This window comes from Notothenia rossii (genome assembly GCF_949606895.1).
Source record: "Notothenia rossii genome assembly, chromosome: 2".
Classification (NCBI taxonomy): domain Eukaryota; kingdom Metazoa; phylum Chordata; class Actinopteri; order Perciformes; family Nototheniidae; genus Notothenia; species Notothenia rossii.
In genome coordinates this window covers 4,277,442-4,298,140 of record NC_136904.1, presented here as the reverse complement: position 1 = coordinate 4,298,140, position 20,699 = coordinate 4,277,442, and the positions used below count along the sequence as shown (strand labels likewise).

The following is a 20,699-nucleotide window of genomic DNA, read 5'->3' as shown; positions in this document are numbered from 1 at the left end:
AAGTCCGTGTTCTCACCGTGTTCAGCCATTTCGGTCCTCCGGCGGTGGCTAGCGATGCTAGCGTAGTTAGCCAACTGTAGTGCGGGGACTGGGGGCTGGGGAGATCCCACTTCTGACACCAATGTAGCGTTCGCGGCTCCGCCGCACGGGTGGCTAACTACTTAAATGAGGAGGACACGATGGCTGTAATTTATCCGGGTTTTATTACCCTACAAACAGACTAAACCCCGGGGTTGGAAGACTGCCCAAAACAACAAAGATAGGTAGCGGTATTGTCTCTTAGCTCTCTCAGGATCCCTCACTAGCTCTCCCGCCGTAGCTTGACCCTCTTCCGGTCACTTGTAAACCCCACCCCCTTTTTCTCCCCGCCCTATCCGGCTAACTAGGGCAACGTCTTCCCCCCAACAATCCCCTTGTGAGTCTCTCCCAGTTCAGCACTGCAGGGTCGCTACATTATCTACCGTAGTTCTCTATTTATAGAGCCCTGATGAGAAGACTTCTAGACAAACATGAGGAACTGCCGCCAACACTGAAAACGTGACGTGGATCATAAATATATCAGCAATTAAACAACATCTTACATTTCTTTTCACACAATACGTCTCTTTGCAGGATCAACACTAATTCGGCTAACTTTTATATTTGATATTTGGTAGATAGGCTGTATTTACACTAGGGATGGGCATTTTAAGAAATCTCTTTAATCGATCATCGTGAGACGTTAACGATCAATTATCGATTAATCGTTAACATTTATACCCGTCAAAAAAACTGTATGACGTATTGTAACGTCCACCCGGACAGGTCGGAATGACGAGCGAAGCGTATACAATCTTAACAGCTTTATTGCGGTTACAGGAAGGGTCACTGTGGGCCGGGACCACGCCAAAACAACCAAAAACAACAAACCGCTCAACAACGTGCTGCTCTTCCTCTCCCTAACATGCAGCCTTTCTCACCCACACGCACGCGCCCACACAGACACGCACTCAAAAAGCCCTCTGCTCTCCACCCCGCCCCTAACTGCTCTCCTCACAGAAGCCTGACCATAAAACAACCGTTAACAGAACACGTGAACATTAATGCAGGTCGATACAGAATAACAGAAGTGAGAAACTCACTTTTATGTTTATTTAAATGTGCAAATGTTAAACAAAAGAAATATCCCCGACGCCTCCGCGACATTAAAAAAATAAGAGCCAGTGTTCTTAAAACAAACAAAAACAAAATAAATACAATTCCGCCTCTTTTAGACATAAAACATTAACTAACAATAGTATAATGAGAAACTCCTGTGTTTAAATGTGCAAACAATAAACAAAAGAAATGTCGCGGAGGCGTCGGGGATATTAACAAAATAAGAGCCAGTGTTCTCAAACAAAATAAATACAATTCCGCCTATTTTAGACATAAAACATTAACTAACAATAGTATCAGAAACTCACTTCTGTGTTTAAATGTGCAAACAATAAACAAAACAAATGTCGGAGGCGTCGGGGATATTAACAAAATAAGAGCCAGTGTTCTCAAACAAAATAAATACAATTCCGCCTATTTTAGATATAAAACTTTAACTAACAATAGTAAACACAAAACAATAACACGTTATAGGCCTCGGTCTGACTAAAGGCTACGGTGGTTAGGAGGCTATAGCTTACTTAACCTACTGGTTTTTGTTGAGGAAAATTAGCATGTTAACATGCTCGGGGGTGAGACGTGAACGGAGCCGAGTGACGGTCAGTCCAGCGGCTGAAAAGACCCGCTCTGACGGGACCGAGGTGGCGGGGATGCAGAGATAGCGTCTAGCTAATTTAGCCAGCCTGGGAAACTTTCCACCGTTCACTTTCCACCAATCAGTCGGGCTGCACTCCAGAGGTGGGGGTATGTCCCTCAGAAAGTTCTGAGTCTCTGTTTCAATGCCAGTGTCCTGTGGGGTAGATGAGTATTGCTCCCCCAGGAGAAGTGCCATCGCAGAAACGTGCGTAGTGGCAGTGACAGTTGTGGGACTTCCCCGGCATGACAACACCGCCTCCTCTCTCCCAGTCTGTGGGATAGCCGCCTCACCTGCATCAATTGCCTCTCCCAGTTCAACCAGTTTAGCATTAGCAATTAGTCTCTGTGGTGGCGAAAGAAAGCTCAAATGCTTGTGACGGGGATCCAGCATGGATGCAATCATTGGGGCGGATGTCACAAACTCGTCAGACCAAACCTGTATAAATAAATTATAGAAAAATGTCGGATGATCGATAAAAAACGTTTGAAAATATGCCATATCTAAATAAGCAAAGCACATAAGCGACATTTAGCTATGCCTATGTCAGTCTCGTCATCAGCGGCTATTTATTATGAGTGTCATGTCAACTAATTAGTTAGTTTACCTTCATTCTGTTGCTGAGGGAGGACTTCACTTTGGTCTTGAATTCGGTTACTCTGGTCTCGTCTCCTTCTCTCCGCATGAGATGGGTGTTGATGAGGCTGAAGCTTACTGGATAAATGTTTGAGATGGAGACGTCCTTCTCGGCAGACATGGCAGTTGTGACACACTTAAGTGCTGCTAACACAGGCTGTGCGTCCTCCATGAGCCGCCAGTGCTCATCCTTCAGCTCCAGGACCCTGGCATCTTGAAGCTTGGTCAGGGTTCTGTCCGAGAGGACAGCAACAACAGCCCAGCGCTGCTCCACAAGTCGCTCAAACATCTCACAGACTGAGTTCCACCGTGTTTTGCACGATTGAATAAGCCGGTGGGTGGCGAGGCCCATTTGCTCCTGCTTCTCCTTAAGCGCATTGGTTGCCACAGTGCTGTGATTAAAGTGGCTAACGAGTTTACCAGCTGCAGAGATGACCCGATGCAGGTATAGAGCAAACCCGTCATTTATGGCTAATTGGAGAGTATGTGCAAAGCAAGCAACAGACACCCAGCTGACTCTGGTGGGATTGTTGGCAGCCGTAATGTTGGCCGCGTTGTCGTGGACGCAGGCGATAACTCTGGCTTCAAATCCCCACTGCTCTACAGCTTCATTCATCTTCTCAGCGAGAAGGTCGGCAGTATGCCGGCCTGGAAGGCTTTCAGTGAGCAGGACCGCTGAATTCATTTGCCAGTTGTCGCAAATGTAGTGGCATGTGATAGTGATGTAGCTCTCCGCTGTTAAAGCGGTCCAACAGTCTGTTGTTATAGCAACACTAGCTGCTGTGGCTAACTTGTTTAGGAGCTCCTGTTTTCGCTCCTTGTAGTGGGTTTCTATGACCCTGGTGATAGTGCGCCGTGAGGGAATCTGATACGCTGGTTCAAGTAAACTAACCACATCTCTAAATCCTTTCCCCTTGACGACACTTGTGGGGAAGATGTCCACTTCAATCATTTTGGCGATACTTTCTGTGATTTTCTCCGCCCGCTTCGCATCACAGCTCCTCCGGTTTAAAACTGAGGTGATGGTGGGCTGAACGGAGGATTCAGTGCCTCTTAACACGCTGGGATGAAGGCTCTTTAAGTGGTACATCATCGGAGTTGTTGTCGTGTTGTACTTGTAAACCGTGTCGCAGTGTATACAGTGAGCGGACTCGTTTTTTATCTCAAAATGGTCCCACACCGGACTTCGTTTCGCGCGCTTCATGTTGTTATCTTTGTGAGTGAGCAGCTCGCAGGAAGTTTTCTCTGCTGTCGCGACTCCTTACGCTATATCGCCCCCTGCTGGTAGGATGTTTTATTCATCGATAAGAAAAATACGAAATGGACAAAATCCTTAACGATCAATTATCGATCATCGATTAATCATGCCCATCCCTAATTTACACCATAAAGGTGCACAGCTGATATAAAGGGACACCTAGTGGTTAAAGCATGTTATTGAATTTCATTATTTTTATTATTAGATATTAATAGGATCCCTATAAAGTATATTCATTACTCGTTATTCTCTACTAATAGTTCATTAAAGACTGTATATAATGACTATTTTGCACATCCCTTTAAAGATTTTCTAAGCTAAGGTTTATTGACATATCATATACACAAACGGTGTAGTTATGCAATGAACTTGGGTCGCAGGTTCCTCAATAGTGCATTACAAGACATCTATCAATATTTGTGCCTCCAGCAATGTTAACTATGTTGAAGCACTTATTTTAACTGATATTATACATATGTATTATACTCTTATAAGATGTATGTAGATATTTAATCTCCGGCCTTGTAAGGTATTGAACAATCAATAAATAAAGAACACAGAATTATTAAATATAAAACACAGAATTTGTGTGATTATACTAAATGATTTACAAATAAACACCACTGCATATTTACAACTGTTACACATGCTGATGTAACGCAAATGTTTCCAACTTGGGATCAATAAAGTATATCTTATGTTAAGATGATCGATGGCTACTGCCATATTTGCAAAATTTGCCTCTGAACCTTGACAAGTGCATGTTTCAGGCTTATCAATGAACAACAGGAGGAGTCACAGACATAAGACCAGCTGTTAAATAAAGCTCTTCTGACCTTAGCTGGCATGTGGGTATATATTAATGCTGCCCATTATGGGCACAAGCAATTTTCACCCATTTATTAATTATATGTTTTAAATTTGAGTGTTTCCTATCCCCTAAACCTCCAGGGATGTACACAGTTTAATGCTGGCAACTTCTTATTATGGGATATACGAAAACGTCTTTTAAAACTACAACTCCCAGTAGAGACGTGCCATAGATAGAGAACATGTTGCGAAACACAATAGCCAGCATGTGTAGTTCTGGGGACGGGGTGGACCCGTTCAAATCGAGTTTTGGACAGTCTGCCGTGGTTCCATCCCATTTCAAGTGCTGTTTGACGCTCGGCGTAACCCTCGGAGCATACTCTCCAATCACAGAGCTTGAGGACTATCACGGGGTTTGTCAAGCGAAGCGGAGAGAATACTTACTTCCGGGTGTAATATTCTCTAAAGCAAATGAGCTGCTCCGACCCTGGGTCCTGACGGAATCCAACTTGTGTTTATTAATCAAACAAATAAATAAACACAAGGATAATTATGTGTTATTGTTGAGTAAATGGAGAATTGCACAGGGGAAAATAACGTATCTATGCCACAATTTTAGATGCGGATTTTGTTAAACTAATGCGTTTGCGCTGTGGACCAACACTATACATTGACAGGGAAGGGGGTAGCAATAAAGATAACACCATTAAACAGTTACACAACATAACAGAAATAATGTCGATAGCAGCGTCCCTAGCAACCACCTTGGTAACAATGAAAACGTTGTATAGACACAATTTCCTGAAGTAATCTTCGTATAAGCAAACTTAAGATCATGCACATCCACTGCACACATAATCTGAAATAACAACTCATATTTCTCGCATTAAAGGACCTCAAAACGCATTTTAATGGCCAAACTAACCTTAAAGTAGGCATTTTCCACCGAGAATAAAACGGAGTTCGGCCATGTTTTTTTTTTCTGCAGGGAGAAATTTGAAGATCACGTGACATAGACGCCAGCCATTGGAATGAATGGTGAAAAGAAAACGTAGGGGTCCTACAATTTCAGAGGCGTTTTTGTAGAAATACTACGTCCCAAGTTGTGGACCAACGTTATTACACGTTTTTTTATGAGACTCGTTTGGAAACACGGGGATTTTACCATTTGCAGCCCACTTACATGCACTAAAATCTATAGAACACACCAAAGGAAAAGAAAACCCCACAAAGTAATATTTTAATTGACCAAAACACATCCCCTAGAAAATACCAATGAGTAAGTGATGCTTTAAATGTATATTTTAAGTCGCTGCTTAAAGTAACAAATACATACATAAGGCTTTCTTTCTGAGTTGTACAAATAATACCCATCGCTGCTTTGAAACAAGAACAGTAATTCTTTAAAACCAAATCAAAGATTGTTCTTCGATCTATCACAGCCTCTTTCTGTGGAATGAGAAAAGACCCTCATTCATAATGAAACCTATGACTGTTATGTAAAAACTTCACTTATTTTATTGTTTTTAGGAGGACATTGTGAAGAAAGGTAGGTAGTGAATATAACAGAATCCATTCAGGGACCCCCCCTTTACCTCTTTTTAAAGGAAAGGGGGGTGAAGCTGATGCAGGAAATGCTAATGTGGAGGTTTAGAGGAAGAGCCTTGTGTGGTGGGCTTTTGAGAGCTTTATGAGTGTAAGGGGATTCAGGTTTCAACTTTTAAAGAAAACATCCAGAGCTTTCACAGAATGTATTTGAGTTTATTCTGAGTCATAAGCTCCTTTTGCCTCATGCACTGCAACCCTAAATCACCAACACCTCACCTGGCCGAGCTGAATGTGATGCAGGAGGATTTAAATATCAGATGGAGACAGACTCTGAAGTATCTAAAACATCTGGAGGGTTAACGCATACATAACATCATATATATTGATAATCGGGGGGGGGTGTCTTTGGAGAAAAACAGAGGGTGTCGTAGTCTGCAAAGCTCCCTGAAACAAACTTGTGATATTGGTCGTTATTGATGACATTTGATAGAAGATGTGAGTAGTTTTTATAACAATGGTTATTTGCATTACTCATTTTTGATTGGTTGGCAGCACCTGTCGAATTTGCGTTACGTAAGTGAAAAATGAAAGGATCTAGAAGTTAAATAACATTTGCATCTTCCATAGGCCTTATCACACTATCATGTACAATCAAGCCCATAGCATAACATGCTAGCAAGCACTAACAGCCAGACTCTGAATATTAAAACCTTGTTAGCAGTTAGTGCTACCACTATGCTAAATTGGTATTAGCATTGCAATTACAGTAAAACAAACAACCTATGTTGTCCTTGTAGACGTCTAATAATATCCATCATATTGAAAGAATAGGCCTTCACCAAAGCATGTTGACAAAGCTAGTAACTACAGCGAAAGACCTTTACAATCCAAGTCAATTAACTTAAATATGTATTGTGATAATGTCCCACACAGCTAGTTGGTTACAACAACAATCTAGAGTGATGTCACAGGGATTTCAGGCAGCAGGTAGTTGAAGGTTGAAGGTTAATCCATTTGCTATGGCTACAACTGCCTCGTGGAACAACAAAGTTTTCCTTTCTGTTTGTTTAATATAGGAATGCATCTTTGTCTATCACACTTTGCTTCTGTAGATCTCCCATCTGACTTTATTGTGAGCTTGTGTTTTCAAAAAGTAAATTGAGCATGTTTTATGAGACTGAACAGTCACATAGGGTATTGGACTCTCTTAAAATCCAGGTAGGTGCAGAATAGGTTTCTCAAAAAATAAAGCAATCAGGAAGGTAGTACTATGCATGACTACAAATGATAGTAAACTATATACACGTTGATTAATACCTACTTAACTTGTACTTGGGACAGGACTGCAAAGTACAGATGGGATATTCCTGATCATAATCAAACTTATATAAATGTGCACCAACATTAGTTATCAGTGTTCTCCATTCTCAATTTAAAAAGAACAAACTGACAATAAAGAAGTCTTATAAGTAGAGTGGCGAAGTCCCTCCCCTTCCTGGTATGCTTTGAAGTCAATGGAGAGAGAAAGATTATCTTTCGATCCCGTTTGAATTGTGTCACAAATTACACATAGGCCTATGATGTTTGTCAATTTAAAAGATAATTTTGCAAGTCAAAAAATGTTGGGTCGTAAAACTGTGAAGTAACACATTTGTTTTGTGTGAAACAATGAATGAACTACATCTCTGGTCTCGCAGAACAACACACGTCACCAAGATGGCCGTCACTACTGTCTTATCAACAAAGGATTGACTACCCTCACTATCACCACAATGAAACACGTCCAGAAGAATGTCATGCAAAGCTGCCTGCCTGCCTGCCTTCCTTTGATTCTCTCTGAACTGCCTGGTCTTTTTAACGTTTAATGTCAACCATTTGTGCAGATAGCGTGAAGTAGAAAAGATCGCAGATGCTAATGTAGCGTTAGCATTTCTCCCCTGGGCATAAATTGTGTATTATAGAATGATCACACCGGTGACAGTACTCTTCAAAGGGTTCACGAAATATGACTACTACTCTTACTGTTTAACGTGTTGGGTTACTTAATGTTACTTCATGTTAAGGCTAATAAAAATAACAAGGCTGTAATGCTAACTAACGTGCTAGCTACTAGCTAGGTAGCTAACTTGATCCAGCCACTCCTGGTCCTTTCATCAGACGGGAAGCGAAAGAACGAGCAAGACCCATTGCTGGTATGATAACAACCTGGTACTAAGCACACAGGCCTCTTGTTAAAGTTATTTTATCTTAGCCAGCGCCATAAAGATAGATTATAATATGGCGCTGATCTTAGCTATCACTTAGTGGAGGAAAACAGTTATGACATCACTTACACGACTCTGGGATTTGTAGTCTTTCTAGTTGCGTATTTTTCATAGTCTTATATTTCAACAGTTTTACGACAAACTGTGACTTATTTGACATGGAAATAATTTTTTAAGATTGACAAACATCATATGTGTAATTCATGGTACAATTCAAACGGGATCGAAAGATCCCATGGACCGGAAGTAGATGGGCGTGACTTTGCCACTCTATAACATATTTTGCTTGTGTCTTTGGAAGGCCTTCAGTGTTTGTTTTATTATTTATCAACTAGTTACATTGTCATTTTGTAAATTAAGAAAATAAAATCCAAAGAATTAAACAATTATAATTGCAATGTAAATAGTTTGCACCCCAGTTTTTTACGTTTAAATTCATCTTTATGATGTGGTGTTACCATAGGGTGTTACCAATTCTTAAAATAATTAGACCCTCCAGAAAAACGCGGGCAAAAATCCTTGATTATGCGGGCTATGCGTTGAAATTGCGAAATATGTGGAAAGTTGCGAAAAAGAATAGATTTTTTTCAATATTGGGCTGTCTTATTTATTCTCTCTCACACAAAACATGCCACTAACGTTAAACCCCTTTCCTATTCAATTAAACACATTCAATGTTTATTTATTGTAAAAGCAATTGGGCTATTTTAATCACACACACACACACAACACACACACACACACACACACACACACACACACACACACACACACACACACACACACACACACACACACACACACACACACACACACACACACACACACACTTCTCCGCCTCATTCTGTTTCCATTTACTCGTTCGTTTTCTGACCAGCTTCAATCTTGTAGGCTACTCACTTCGTTTCTTGTAGCCCTCGAAATGGTTTTGGAGGTTGATCCCTCGGTGAACGTGAGTTGTTTGGCTTTGTTGTCCGCAGCAGCAGAAAACATTTTCGAATGTTTGAATGAATCAAAGTGGGTCGTCACCGTTGATTTTCTCTAAGACTTTTGCTCCAACACACAGTTGCACGGGGTGCAGAATAGTTTCCCCCCACTTTTGTGAAAAACATCGGGGTAATGCTTTGCCCGGTCTTTAGCAGAAATGTTCGTCGGTAAATGAGATGGATCAGATTTTTTCCTCTTGGTGTTTTCTCTCTCGTGTGAGTTCCACACGTTCACTCTACGGTGTTGTTTACTTTCTGTGATGCGCGAGCTGATGACGCCACGTCATCATCATCACTAGTTAACTTTTTTTTCTTTCAACTTTGTGTGGAAAAATTCGGGGATTATGCGGCCTTTTGATAAATATGCGGCCTTTTAAAAATCTGCGCCATTTTGCTGATTATGCGGTAAATTCTGCGATCGCAGAATCGTGTTTTTCTGGAGGGTCTAAATAATACAAGGATTGGATGTTTATCAAAGGATTTTCAGGGCAATCGATTTGCAGCCAATCAGAGACGAGACTTCTGCTGCATGCACCCATCATGCGCTGAGGCAGACAGAGAGCATACGCAAAGGCACTGACACTAGAGAGGCCACGCAGTTAGCATGCAGGAGGTGAAGAGCACGGCACGTGTCGCGCCCAGAGGAGAGAAATCAGCACTTTGAGCGGTAACGGTAAAAACTATTTATCAACGGATTCAAAACACTCAAGACTTAAAACATTGCAAACCTCAAAGTCCTAGCTATGGTATACATGTTGTTTAATGACCGAAAACAAAGTAATGTTAGCTAACGTTACCGTAGCTAGGTAGTAGCTAGCTAGCTACGGTAGCAGCTAGCTACCATGCTTTGAAAGTGAGCTGTTCAATGCCATCATTACGTGCAGGGTGTTATTTTTTAATGATGCACAAGATGCATGCTCGAGTGGCTGAGCGTGATGTGCAGTGAATGTTTCAGAGTTACTTTTTCACAATGTTATTTAATAAATAGTTTAGTTAGCTAACTAGCATACATTGTCACTAACTCCTAATGTTAGCTCAATCCTTAGTTTTATAGTCGATTTTTTTCATGGACATAATGTTACACACAATGCACATTATCCATATCTTTTAGATTCTATGTTAAGGCTATAAACAGAGGTGGGAGAAGTTCTCAGATCTTGCACTTGAATAAGAGTAGAAGTGCTCAGGTCTTACGGCCCGTCCACACAGCAGCTTTAAGAAAATCTTGGAGCTGGGCCCTAAAAGCTTGGGGATTTTTTGCGAGCAACGCGACCAACAACCAATCACATGAATCTCCCGCCCCCGACATACAAAGCAAAAAACCCCGGTTCTTCTCCACTCAGAATATGTGCAGAAAGGAGTATGACATTGTGTGCATTAATTTGATGCATATAGTCTATGATGTGGCAGAGGTAAAGTGTCAGCGGGAAGGGTTATGATGAACGTGTATGAGATTAATGTCTATGGTGCTATTTTATGCTACATTCCATGCTGGCTAAAGATACTGTCTATGCTTGCTAGCAATGTTTAAACGAAGTAAACTGGATATAAAATCCCCAAACCGTCAAAAACCTACCAGTTTCACCCACTGTCTCTGCCACCTCCCTCCATGCCTGGTTCCTCCGGTTTGTATCCCGGTAAGTTATTAGCGACTGGTCATAAAGAACCGGGTGATTTGCTACCGTAATTTCTCGTTTGGAATATGAGGAAATGAACTGTGGTATGTCTCTCCCAGTTTACACGTGGTTTGATTGGCTAGTGCTTGAACTGTCAGATTTGCATAAACGGGATTTGATTGGCTGACGCTTCCACCTCAGCTTCAAAAGTTGAACATTGCTCAAATTTTGAATCCTGAAAATCCTGGAAATCTTCGCTTTGCTTCCCCACAATGCAGTTCGGCGAAAAGCGAGGCAAAGTGACGTCACCCCATTCAAAGTGAATGGGCAGAGAAGCGTTGGAACATTTTTTTAAAGCTGCTGTGTAGACGGGCCATTATACTTGAAGTGGTATTACTGTACTTACAGTAAAGCTGCTGCTGTGTTATTTAAGTTATTTTTGCTCAAGCATGTGCAAACTTGTCTCTTTTTTCCCCTCAGCTGTTAGCTGCAGTACCAGTAATTGCAACCTACCAAGAATAAACAGCAGCCATAGATCCTCAAGTAAGATTTCTTGCCATATTACAAGTTTTATCAATTCTCAATGTCCTATGTGGTATTGCTATGCAAACAGTGAAAGGGTATGGAAATCATCAAGAGGTGGCTAAAATATGTTTTTCGCCTGACCCTGTCCAGAGCAGTACATTGCTTTGCTTCCAGGTGGTTGCTCCCGTCTGCATCTCCAAGTTCGGGGCATACCGGCCATCAGTGGCGGACTGGCCATCAGTGGCGGACTGGCCATCGGGACGTTCAGGACGAATCCCGATGGGCCGCTTGGCCCACTTTGGTACCGGCAGGGGCGGACTGGCCATCTGTAGAATCACAGAACGGCCAGGTCGGCATCATTGAAGTTGCGCTGACAGGCGACAGAGGTCCACCGTTTCCCAGTCCGCCCCTGCCGCCCATCATCTACTCTAGGTAATACACTGACTATAGATAAGTACTGTACCTTTTATAAAACCCCACTTTAAACACCCAAACTATCCCTTTATGATGTGACATTTTCTACACTGTTAACATTAGGAAACACTTAAGAAAGAAAAGAAAGCTGCAGGAGCTGATCATTCCTAAAATACAATTGGCCATATGATCACCAGTCAAAAACAACAACAATCTGCACTAAATATATTTTGGATTTATAAATGTTTTGTGACTTTTTCCTTTGTGTGGGAGTTCTCACCTGACAGCTGGACACTACATGACGGCAGAGGACCAGACCATCGTCAGTCGCAGTGTCCTGAATGTTGTCGACGCCCTGATACTGATGTTTGCAGCATATTACTGCGTCAACATCAGTTATCGCTCAGAACTAGGAGCTACCCTGGAGTTCTTGCTGAGGTAAGACTTGAATTGTGATTATTAAGTCATTCCATCTGAAACCGCAGAGTAGAGGATTGTGCACATTTCTGACACACGATAAGTGCTCCTGACAATACAAGATAATCGAGATTACATTACATGTTAGACGCTTTTATCCAAGCGACTTACATACTCAATACTGTGGACAATCCCCACAGGTGAAGTGTCTCAGGGACACAACGACATGCTGACTGCAGTGGGGTTTGAACCTGTGACCCCCTGATCCCAACACCAAGGCTCTATCCACTGCGCCACATGCCTTCCTATAGATAGAGATACAAAGATTATTGGGCTGCATTCTGATTTGCGTTATGCTCTCGTTTTGTCTTGGGTTGTAAATTCAGCATACCCCTTTCCTTTGCATTGGTGTGCTTTGGCTCCTCCCTAAAAGCCCAAACTCACTCTTAGCCAATCGTTGGTATGTTTACTTCAGCTCAATGAAAATGAGCGAAAGAGAGCCCTTTGTCGACAACAAAAGAAAACCAATTCAGTTATTTGGAAAAAGGAATTGTTTTCAAGGAGTCCTATTGAATTCAGGTAGGACTGTATAGGCGAAGGTTTCACTCGGAGTGACTTACACTTTGGGGTGTCGGTAAGAACACACAAGATTCTTGGTAGCGGTTGATTTCCTTAACTTATTCATATCAACACAACAGCACAGTAATACAGCCATGGAGCAGGTTTAGTGTATGTGTGTGGTCTATAACAGAGAAACACACAAGTATAATTAGAATATTGTACTTCTACCACCAAGTAAAAGCTTAGCGTGAGTGTCAGCACCTGATGACGATGGAATCTGACGAGGAAGACTCAACTATTTCTTGCACCGAAATGGGATGGGCACCGGAACCTGGTATTATTGCAGTGAACAAACACATTAAAACTTCTTTCAGTTAACTACGATGCGTTTACACCGCTCACTCTGCTGCTGACACGCACCTCATCTGCTCCAGTTACACACAAACCTCTCAAGATGGCACTTGTAGCTACCCACATTAAAATGATCTTCAAGTCACCGCTTGCTCCTGTTTACAGACCTGCTGCGATACTGTCCAGTGTGATAGTGATGCCAAGTGACGACTTTATCAAACAAAACTCTATTCAAACCAATGCTTTAAATGTACAGATATGATCATAACAGTTAATGAGAAGTACATTGAAGAGTAACATTGCCCTTTGACTTCAAGCTGTGTAACTGTAAAGACAATTAATGGCTGTATCATCCACAGGATTTGTAATTAAACACTAAATGTAAGTGTACTTCTGTCTTAACAGGTGCCTATTCAAGATCAATCCGGACAAGAGGACTAAAGTGGAGAGGAAGGAAGAAAAACAACAGCACTCGATAAAGGTGCATTCATTAATTACAAACGTCGCTGACTTTGAATGGAGAGAGTAGAAACACACACTCTGTTAGGGTTGAGCAGCGCAGGGAGGACCCAAGTGCAGACAGACGACTGTTTAACAGCAAAAAACCTTTATTCAAGACAACAGGATCCACAAAAAAACAGACAGGAACTCTATCTCCCTCTAAGCAAAAAAAGGAACCCACAAAACCCCAACAGAAAACAAGAACTTAAATACATACATGGCCAATCAAGACACAGCTGGGGAGGGGAGGGAAAACACAAAGACACAGGTGAACAGAATCAGGTAACCACACAGGAGGGAAAACACAGACAGGAAACAAATACACACATGACAGACAGGGGCCGTTTCTCCATCTCGAGGAAACTGGCTTCCAAGCCAATATTTCAAGGATGCTACGTCATCAAGTGGCACAGCAGGACTGTTCCAATGTCCAGCATACTTGGAATTCCACAGAGGCCGCGCCCTTGGTTTGGTGGAAATCCTTAAAATCCCCACAATGCTTTGCGCACGGACCAATTTCAAAAACCCTTGCAGAGAATGGCTGAACCATAGAGGGCTGAACCGACGCAACACACATTTAAATAAGTATGTAGTGGCGTAGAACATGTGTTGGTAAATATGTTACTTTGTTACATTCGTTATCACCAAAAATGTGTTCCATGAAAGTAAAGCAAGTTCATAATTAGATAGACATCGTGAGGTATTTATTTTCGGTACAGTTTATGTTGAAACCATTAGAGTGGCACACTTGTTAGCCTGTTCCATTCTTCTTCGTTTTCCGAAGCCTTGGCTTGGAAGCATACTTGCTTCGTTTCTGAAGGAAGTGACTTGGAAGTACGCGACTACCAAGCCAGCATCCTCGAGATTGAGAAACGGCCAGGGGGTGAACATCCTTGAATGAAAAAACAGGAAGCAGACAGTCCTAGGCAATTCCAAAATAAAACATAAAATAAACTGATCCTAACACACACATAGTCATGTACACACGCACACACATAACTGGTAGATTTCTTTCGTGTTTATAATTCTTATCTTTTGAACAAAATGTTGGGAAAATGTTGGCTATTGTTAAATGTTGAAATGTTTCATTGCCGATCTATTCTTCTATATATAATACATTTTATTTATTGTTTTTATTTTTGTGATGTATATTATTATTTTCAATAATATATTGTGTATATATAAATATATATATTTGTGATTTTTTTTCTACAAAACATCTGACAGTTAATGTAAACTTGGGCTTTTGCAAAGTAAAATGACATGTTTACATGTAAATAGCTTAGATTTCGTGAAGTTAGCTGACGACACGACCGTCATTGGCCTTATCACCAACGGCGACGAGACGGCGGACAGAGAGGAGGTCAAAAACCTGAAATCTTGGTGTCAGGATAACAACCTCCATCTCAACGTCAGCAAAACCAAGGAGCGGATTGTGGACTACAGGAAGCAGCAGAGAGGGACACGCCCCCATCGCCATCAATGGGACTACGGTGGAGAGAGTCAGCAGCTTCAGGTCCTTTGGTGTCCACATCACTGAGGACCTGACATGGACTCATCACACGAACAGCATCACCAAAACAGCTAGACTCCGGCTCTTTTTTTTAAATTGTATTCGTCAATGTATTGAACATGTTAGAAACAAAACAAACAATAATAATAATTCGTTAATAATGCGTTCATTGTTCGTGAAAAAAGGTTTAGGTCATCGTCATCAGCATCCGTGATATTGGATTCATTCTTTTGTACAAAACAACCAAAAAGAAATAACGTTTACAACGACAAGAAATAGCAAGCATCACTTCACAGGTCCTGCTCAGAACCATTCAGGATTTGGTTTCTAAGTGAGAGTTTTAGTTTAGATAAAGTTGCACAGTATTTCATCTCATCATTACAGTTATTCCACAGATGAACACCTTCTGTTGTGATGCAATGAAGTTTGGAATTTGTTCGTATCGGTGGTTTTTAAAAAAAATGCAGTTTCCTCTAAACATGTGTATGCTTTCTCTCCGTGTGAAAAGTCCCTGGACATTATGATGTAATTGTTCTGCAGGCTGAGGAGGTTCAACATGGACTCCAGGATACTCTGCATCTTCTACAGGTGCACCATAGAGAGTATCCTGACTGGCTGCATCACGGCCTGGTACGGCAGTGCTATCATATTCCGTTTACTTGCATATAGACTCTTCTTGCACTATTTCTATTCTATTTTATTTGTATTTACTTGCACTATTTTATCTGTTTTATTTGTTCTATGTTCTATATATATGTTGCACTGTTGGAGGAGCATGTGACTTCAGTTTTTCATTGACATGTCTACAGTGGTGTAGTGGTCCCTGGAGAAGTGGGTATACTCTTAGTTTTGCAATTTTTTTTAAGCAGCCCATAGTGCAAAGGATTATCGCCCTGTTTTATAGTGACATACTCTATTTAGTTCACCCCAAAAATATTAACCCAGTATAGTTACTCAGTATTACTTACACACAGTGGTGGACAGTAACGAAGTAAATGTAATTCGTTACTGTACTTAAGTACTTTTTTGAAGTATCTGTACTTTACTTAAGTATTTCCATTTTGGGGGACTTTTTACTTTTACTCCACTACATTTCAAAGTAAAATATCTTACTTTTACTCCACTACATTACGGGACATCTGTCGTTCCTTCTCATGAGTGAATTATTTGTTATATAAATAAGCAGAGCGTTCCACAAGGTTTAGGAGTGTGTTTATGGGAATTTTTGACCATTCTTCCAGAAGCGCATTTGTGAGGTAATTTAACCAAGAGATTTTGGACAATTCCATACTCCCAACTTTGAAAACAGTTTGGGAATGGCCCCTTCATATTCCAACATGACCGTGCACCAGTGCACAAAGCAAGGTCCATAAAGACATGGATGACAGAGTTTGGTGTGGATGAACTTGACTGGCCTGCACAGAGTCCTGACCTCAAACCAATAGAACACCCTTGGGATGAATTAGGAGCACAGCCTGAGAGCCAGTCTCTTCATCCAACTTCAGTTGCCGCTTCTGGAAGAATGGTCAAATATTTCCATAAACACACTCCTAAACCTGGTGGAAAGCCTTCCCATAAGAGTTGAAGCTGTTATAGATGCAAAGGGTGGACCGACGTCATATGAAACCCTATGGATTAAGAATGGGATGTCACTTAAGTTCATATGCACATCAAGGCAGGTGACCCAATACTTTTGGCAATATAGTGTATATATATATATATATATATATATATATATATATATATATACATAAATATCACCACAAATATTGAATATCATCATTCAAATAATTCAACAATAAATTCAAAACGATATGTTACAAAACAACAATATATAGTTAACAATGAACAAAAATATATACATTTTACAACATATCCATGAAAACCAAAGTGACTCTCTCAACCCAGTGCTGGGTTTCTAAGTAAGTGCTCATATTACAGTATTTTCCAGACAGACTTGCTTTCTGCAGGAGTTTTCACACCGCATTGCCTTGAACGCATAGAAGTGGCAGCACGGTGTCTCTTCAACCAGGTCCTCATATACTTTTGAGGATCAAACATAGAAGTAGGGGGGCCGTTGATATTAATCATCATCAAGTTTGATATGTTTGAGATCAGTAGTACAGCCCTTTTGTCTGAGCTTATATTGTTCATAAGGCTAAAGTTCCTCTCACACTCTGCTGTGCTGACAGGGAATGTCTTCATACAGTTCATGAGTGGTTTTAGGTCCTTGGGCTCACTATTGGGCTCTTCCAGTAGGTCTCGCATCCCATTCAGTGCTTGGTCTGTGCACAAGTGAAATCACTTGCACAGTCGCTTAACCTGGTCTTCACCATGGCGAATGCTGGGGTTTGATGGCCATTTACTCTGATCAAGGATGCTGAAGTCCTTGATGACCGCATCTTCGAAAGACAAGCGTTGCTCAAGATTGTTCACAAGGCTTTGTAAGAACTGGCCTGGATTGATTGACTTCAGCTTTGCATTTCCTACTAGAGCTATAGAGCGATACTCCCCAGCCTCTTTTGCCTCTAAAGCCTCACAGTATTTTTCACCTGGACTCTCTTTGAAAGACTGTATCACTCTGATTGAGCGTTTCAGCAGATGCTCTGCTCTGAGGAGAGTTATAGAATGAGCTTGAAGCTCCAGTGACAGGATACTTAGTTCATGGAGAGTGTCATACATGAGCCCAAGGTCACAGATAAATTCAGGACTTTGAAGACGGTATAATAAACCTCTGTACATTTGTTTCTCTTTGGTGGACCTCATCTCATCGGAAGACGCATTCTTAAAGTGCTGCACAAGACCTCCCAGGGATGTCCACACAGCACGAACAGTACGAAAGCTACTGCCCACCCAGCGTACATCTAAAACTCTGCCAATGCGAAGAAGTTGTGAGCCTACTTCAGCTGCTGCATCTTTGAGTTCACGCTCATTTTTGTTCGACATACTATAAAGTGAATATAGCTTCTGCATAAATATTTTAAAGTGGTTGACACCCGTCACCTCATCAACAGCATTTGACACAGCTAGTTCCAGCCTATGGTTCATACAGTGCAACACAAAGAGCCTTGGGAATCTCGAGGTAAACCTGGTTGCTACTCCTGACTTCTTTCCTAGCATGACACTGGCTCCATCAGACACAAATGTTAGCCAGTTTTCAAGAAGCCACTCTTCTGTAAAGCCAGCCTTCATTAAACAGGTGAATAAAGCCTGTTCTATGCCATCTGCTCTCTGATTGTCTAATTCAACTAGATCAAGGAATATGAACTCAGGGCTTGCTCCTTCAATTGACGCTTTTACAGAAACTGTCATGACAGGTTTGTGACTTAAAGAAGAGGCCTCGTCAATAAGGACAGCTAACTTCGTGGATTATGCTATTATGTTACTCACAATTTTGCTCTGCATTTCACTGGCAACATGTTGTATGATTTGTGTTGCACTGTAACGTGAATGAAGTATTGAGCCCATCTTAACACCATTCAGTTCCTGCAGCTCAATGAGGCTCTCATGGTCAGAAAAGGGTCTGTTCTTTTTGGCCAAATGGTAGGCTGTTCGGAACACAGCATCAGTTTCCTTCTTGTAGACTCAGTCATAACCTCCACTGCATTCTCAATGGCCGATTCTTTTCGTTGTTCTGCCACCTTCACAGCCTGAGAGTGTGCCTTGGACAAAGCATGTTTCCTGATCTTATTTCTCAAGACTGACAGACTTGTTTCTCTACTTCCCTGAGAAGACACTTGAATTTCAAAGTTCATCCATTCTCTTGAGAGTGATACACCTTGCTCCTGGTTGATCCCAATGGAGTTCACACTGCTACAAACCAGACATCCTGTGAAGCATAAACATACAATGTAACTACTGTATCCACAGCTGTATGTGTGCATGGTCTATTTTTCCCATATACATAAAAGGACACACACACACACACACACACGCACACAATATTAATGTGTGTCCACTGTTTCAGAAGCTACCTAAACTAACAAGATACCTAAACTTACCAAGTTTTTTGTTTTTGGATCCCAACCAGGGGTTCTTGGATTTAAAATCCTCTTTTTGATTGACAGTCCACAGGTCAGGCCAGTCATTATTGATGTCTAAGGGAAGAACAACAAAAGTGATTGAATTATAGGCTATAAAAGGGGAACAATGACCATAACCTATTCAAAAGTGTAAAGTTGTCACCTTCATAATCTGCATTATTAGATTTTTTCATTTTAGCCCCCAAATAGTCAAATAGTCAATTACACAGGGCCTAGCTGTAGCTTTATCCATGGCTGTGTCAATACAAAGTGTGAAAACTCTTCTAAGAAAAGGCGTTATGACGTGACTCAATGTTGCACACAAATTAGACCTAAACACAGACAAACCTTGTGCCCTTTTCAACCAGGTCCTTGGTAAACAACAGCACGTTTCCTTTCGTGAGGAAGACGCACTTTTAAACTTTTACCGTCATATACGTCTTTTACTTCCTACCGCATCCTGCCTTCAAAATAAAAGTACCCGTTTTCATAATGTATCCAAATTCGTGGATTCCACGTAGCGTCGCTATGCCCGAATCTGGCTGTGCGTCGCACAAGTTCAAAATGCCTTTGCTATTTTTAAGCTGTTGGCTGAAACAACAGTCGCCAAAGTAACACAGATATAAGACTTTATTCAATCCTAAAAGAGGTAGATCGGCGGGATAAATGGCTGTCTTTAATTAGAAGAGAGAAACCACTGGCAGCCAACATCTACCCTCAGATTGTGCAGTCTCCTATAAATTAGCACTAGCTACATTTGACCTCAAATTATGTAGCTGCTAGTGCTAGCTAGCTAATTTTTTATCTCCATTTGACAGGAAAACGCTGACAATCCAAAACACTAATCTTCAGTTGCCACAGCTAATGTTACAATTAAGCAGATAGCTGTGTCACGTCACCAAACACACGATGATCTTAGCATTATGTTAGCTAACGTTAGCTAAGCGCTAACGTTCTTCAGATTGCGTGGTACCTAGCTATGCTCTTGAAAAACCTTCAGGCTATCTCTGGTGTATGGGGATGGATTTTGTGTACAAGATAAATGTAAATGTCGGGAAAATAAAGTTGGGGCAGACACTTAGCATAAGGGACACAATAAAGTTCAGAGTAATAAATATGGATTGCAGCAAATAATGGATGTATTTTCCAAATGTCTTTCTGTCTCACTAAGGTGTGCTGTGCTCATTGCCATGAAGCCATAATAGCTAACTAGCGCCACTAGAATCAGAAATACTAAATTTAAAAGTTGAAACCAACTATTAACGAAAATAATGCTATTACTACTTTTATGTTAGTATATATGACTACCTAGCTACGATTTGTTACAAAAATCTTAAAATATAGAAGTGAGACCCACCGTTATTGTCGTCTTCATCTCCTTCCCTGTCAGCATCCTCTTCAACGGTGAGGGGGACGGAGGGAGCGCAGGTGTTGGGCTGATGTCAGGGATGATGATAACAGGGCTATCAGCTAACAGCTCCGGTGTTCTAGCCTCACTATCTGTAG

General features: G+C 41.3%; 1 protein-coding gene across 1 annotated transcript; it reads right to left on the bottom strand.

Moving 5' to 3' along the window:
• Positions 1-829: 829 nt before the first annotated feature.
• Positions 830-3,699, bottom strand: LOC307028154 (E3 SUMO-protein ligase ZBED1-like). The gene is made up of 2 exons (XM_079662959.1): positions 2,379-3,699; positions 830-2,209 (listed from the first exon to the last, which is right to left on the bottom strand). The coding sequence occupies exons 1-2, from the start codon at positions 3,609-3,611 to the stop codon at positions 1,664-1,666; spliced, it is 1,779 nt and encodes a 592-aa protein (XP_079519085.1). The 5' UTR covers positions 3,612-3,699; the 3' UTR covers positions 830-1,663.
• Positions 3,700-20,699: the final 17,000 nt, after the last annotated feature.

Bases quoted from the DNA above. Each gene is read 5' to 3' on its own strand.
- LOC307028154 (XM_079662959.1), bottom strand. From the start codon at position 3,611: ATGAAGCGCGCGAAACGAAGTCCGGTGTGGGACCATTTTGAGATAAAA. The intron at 2,210-2,378 runs GTAAACTAACTA...TTATTTATACAG, and splicing joins CCCTCAGCAACAGAATGAAG to GTTTGGTCTGACGAGTTTGT.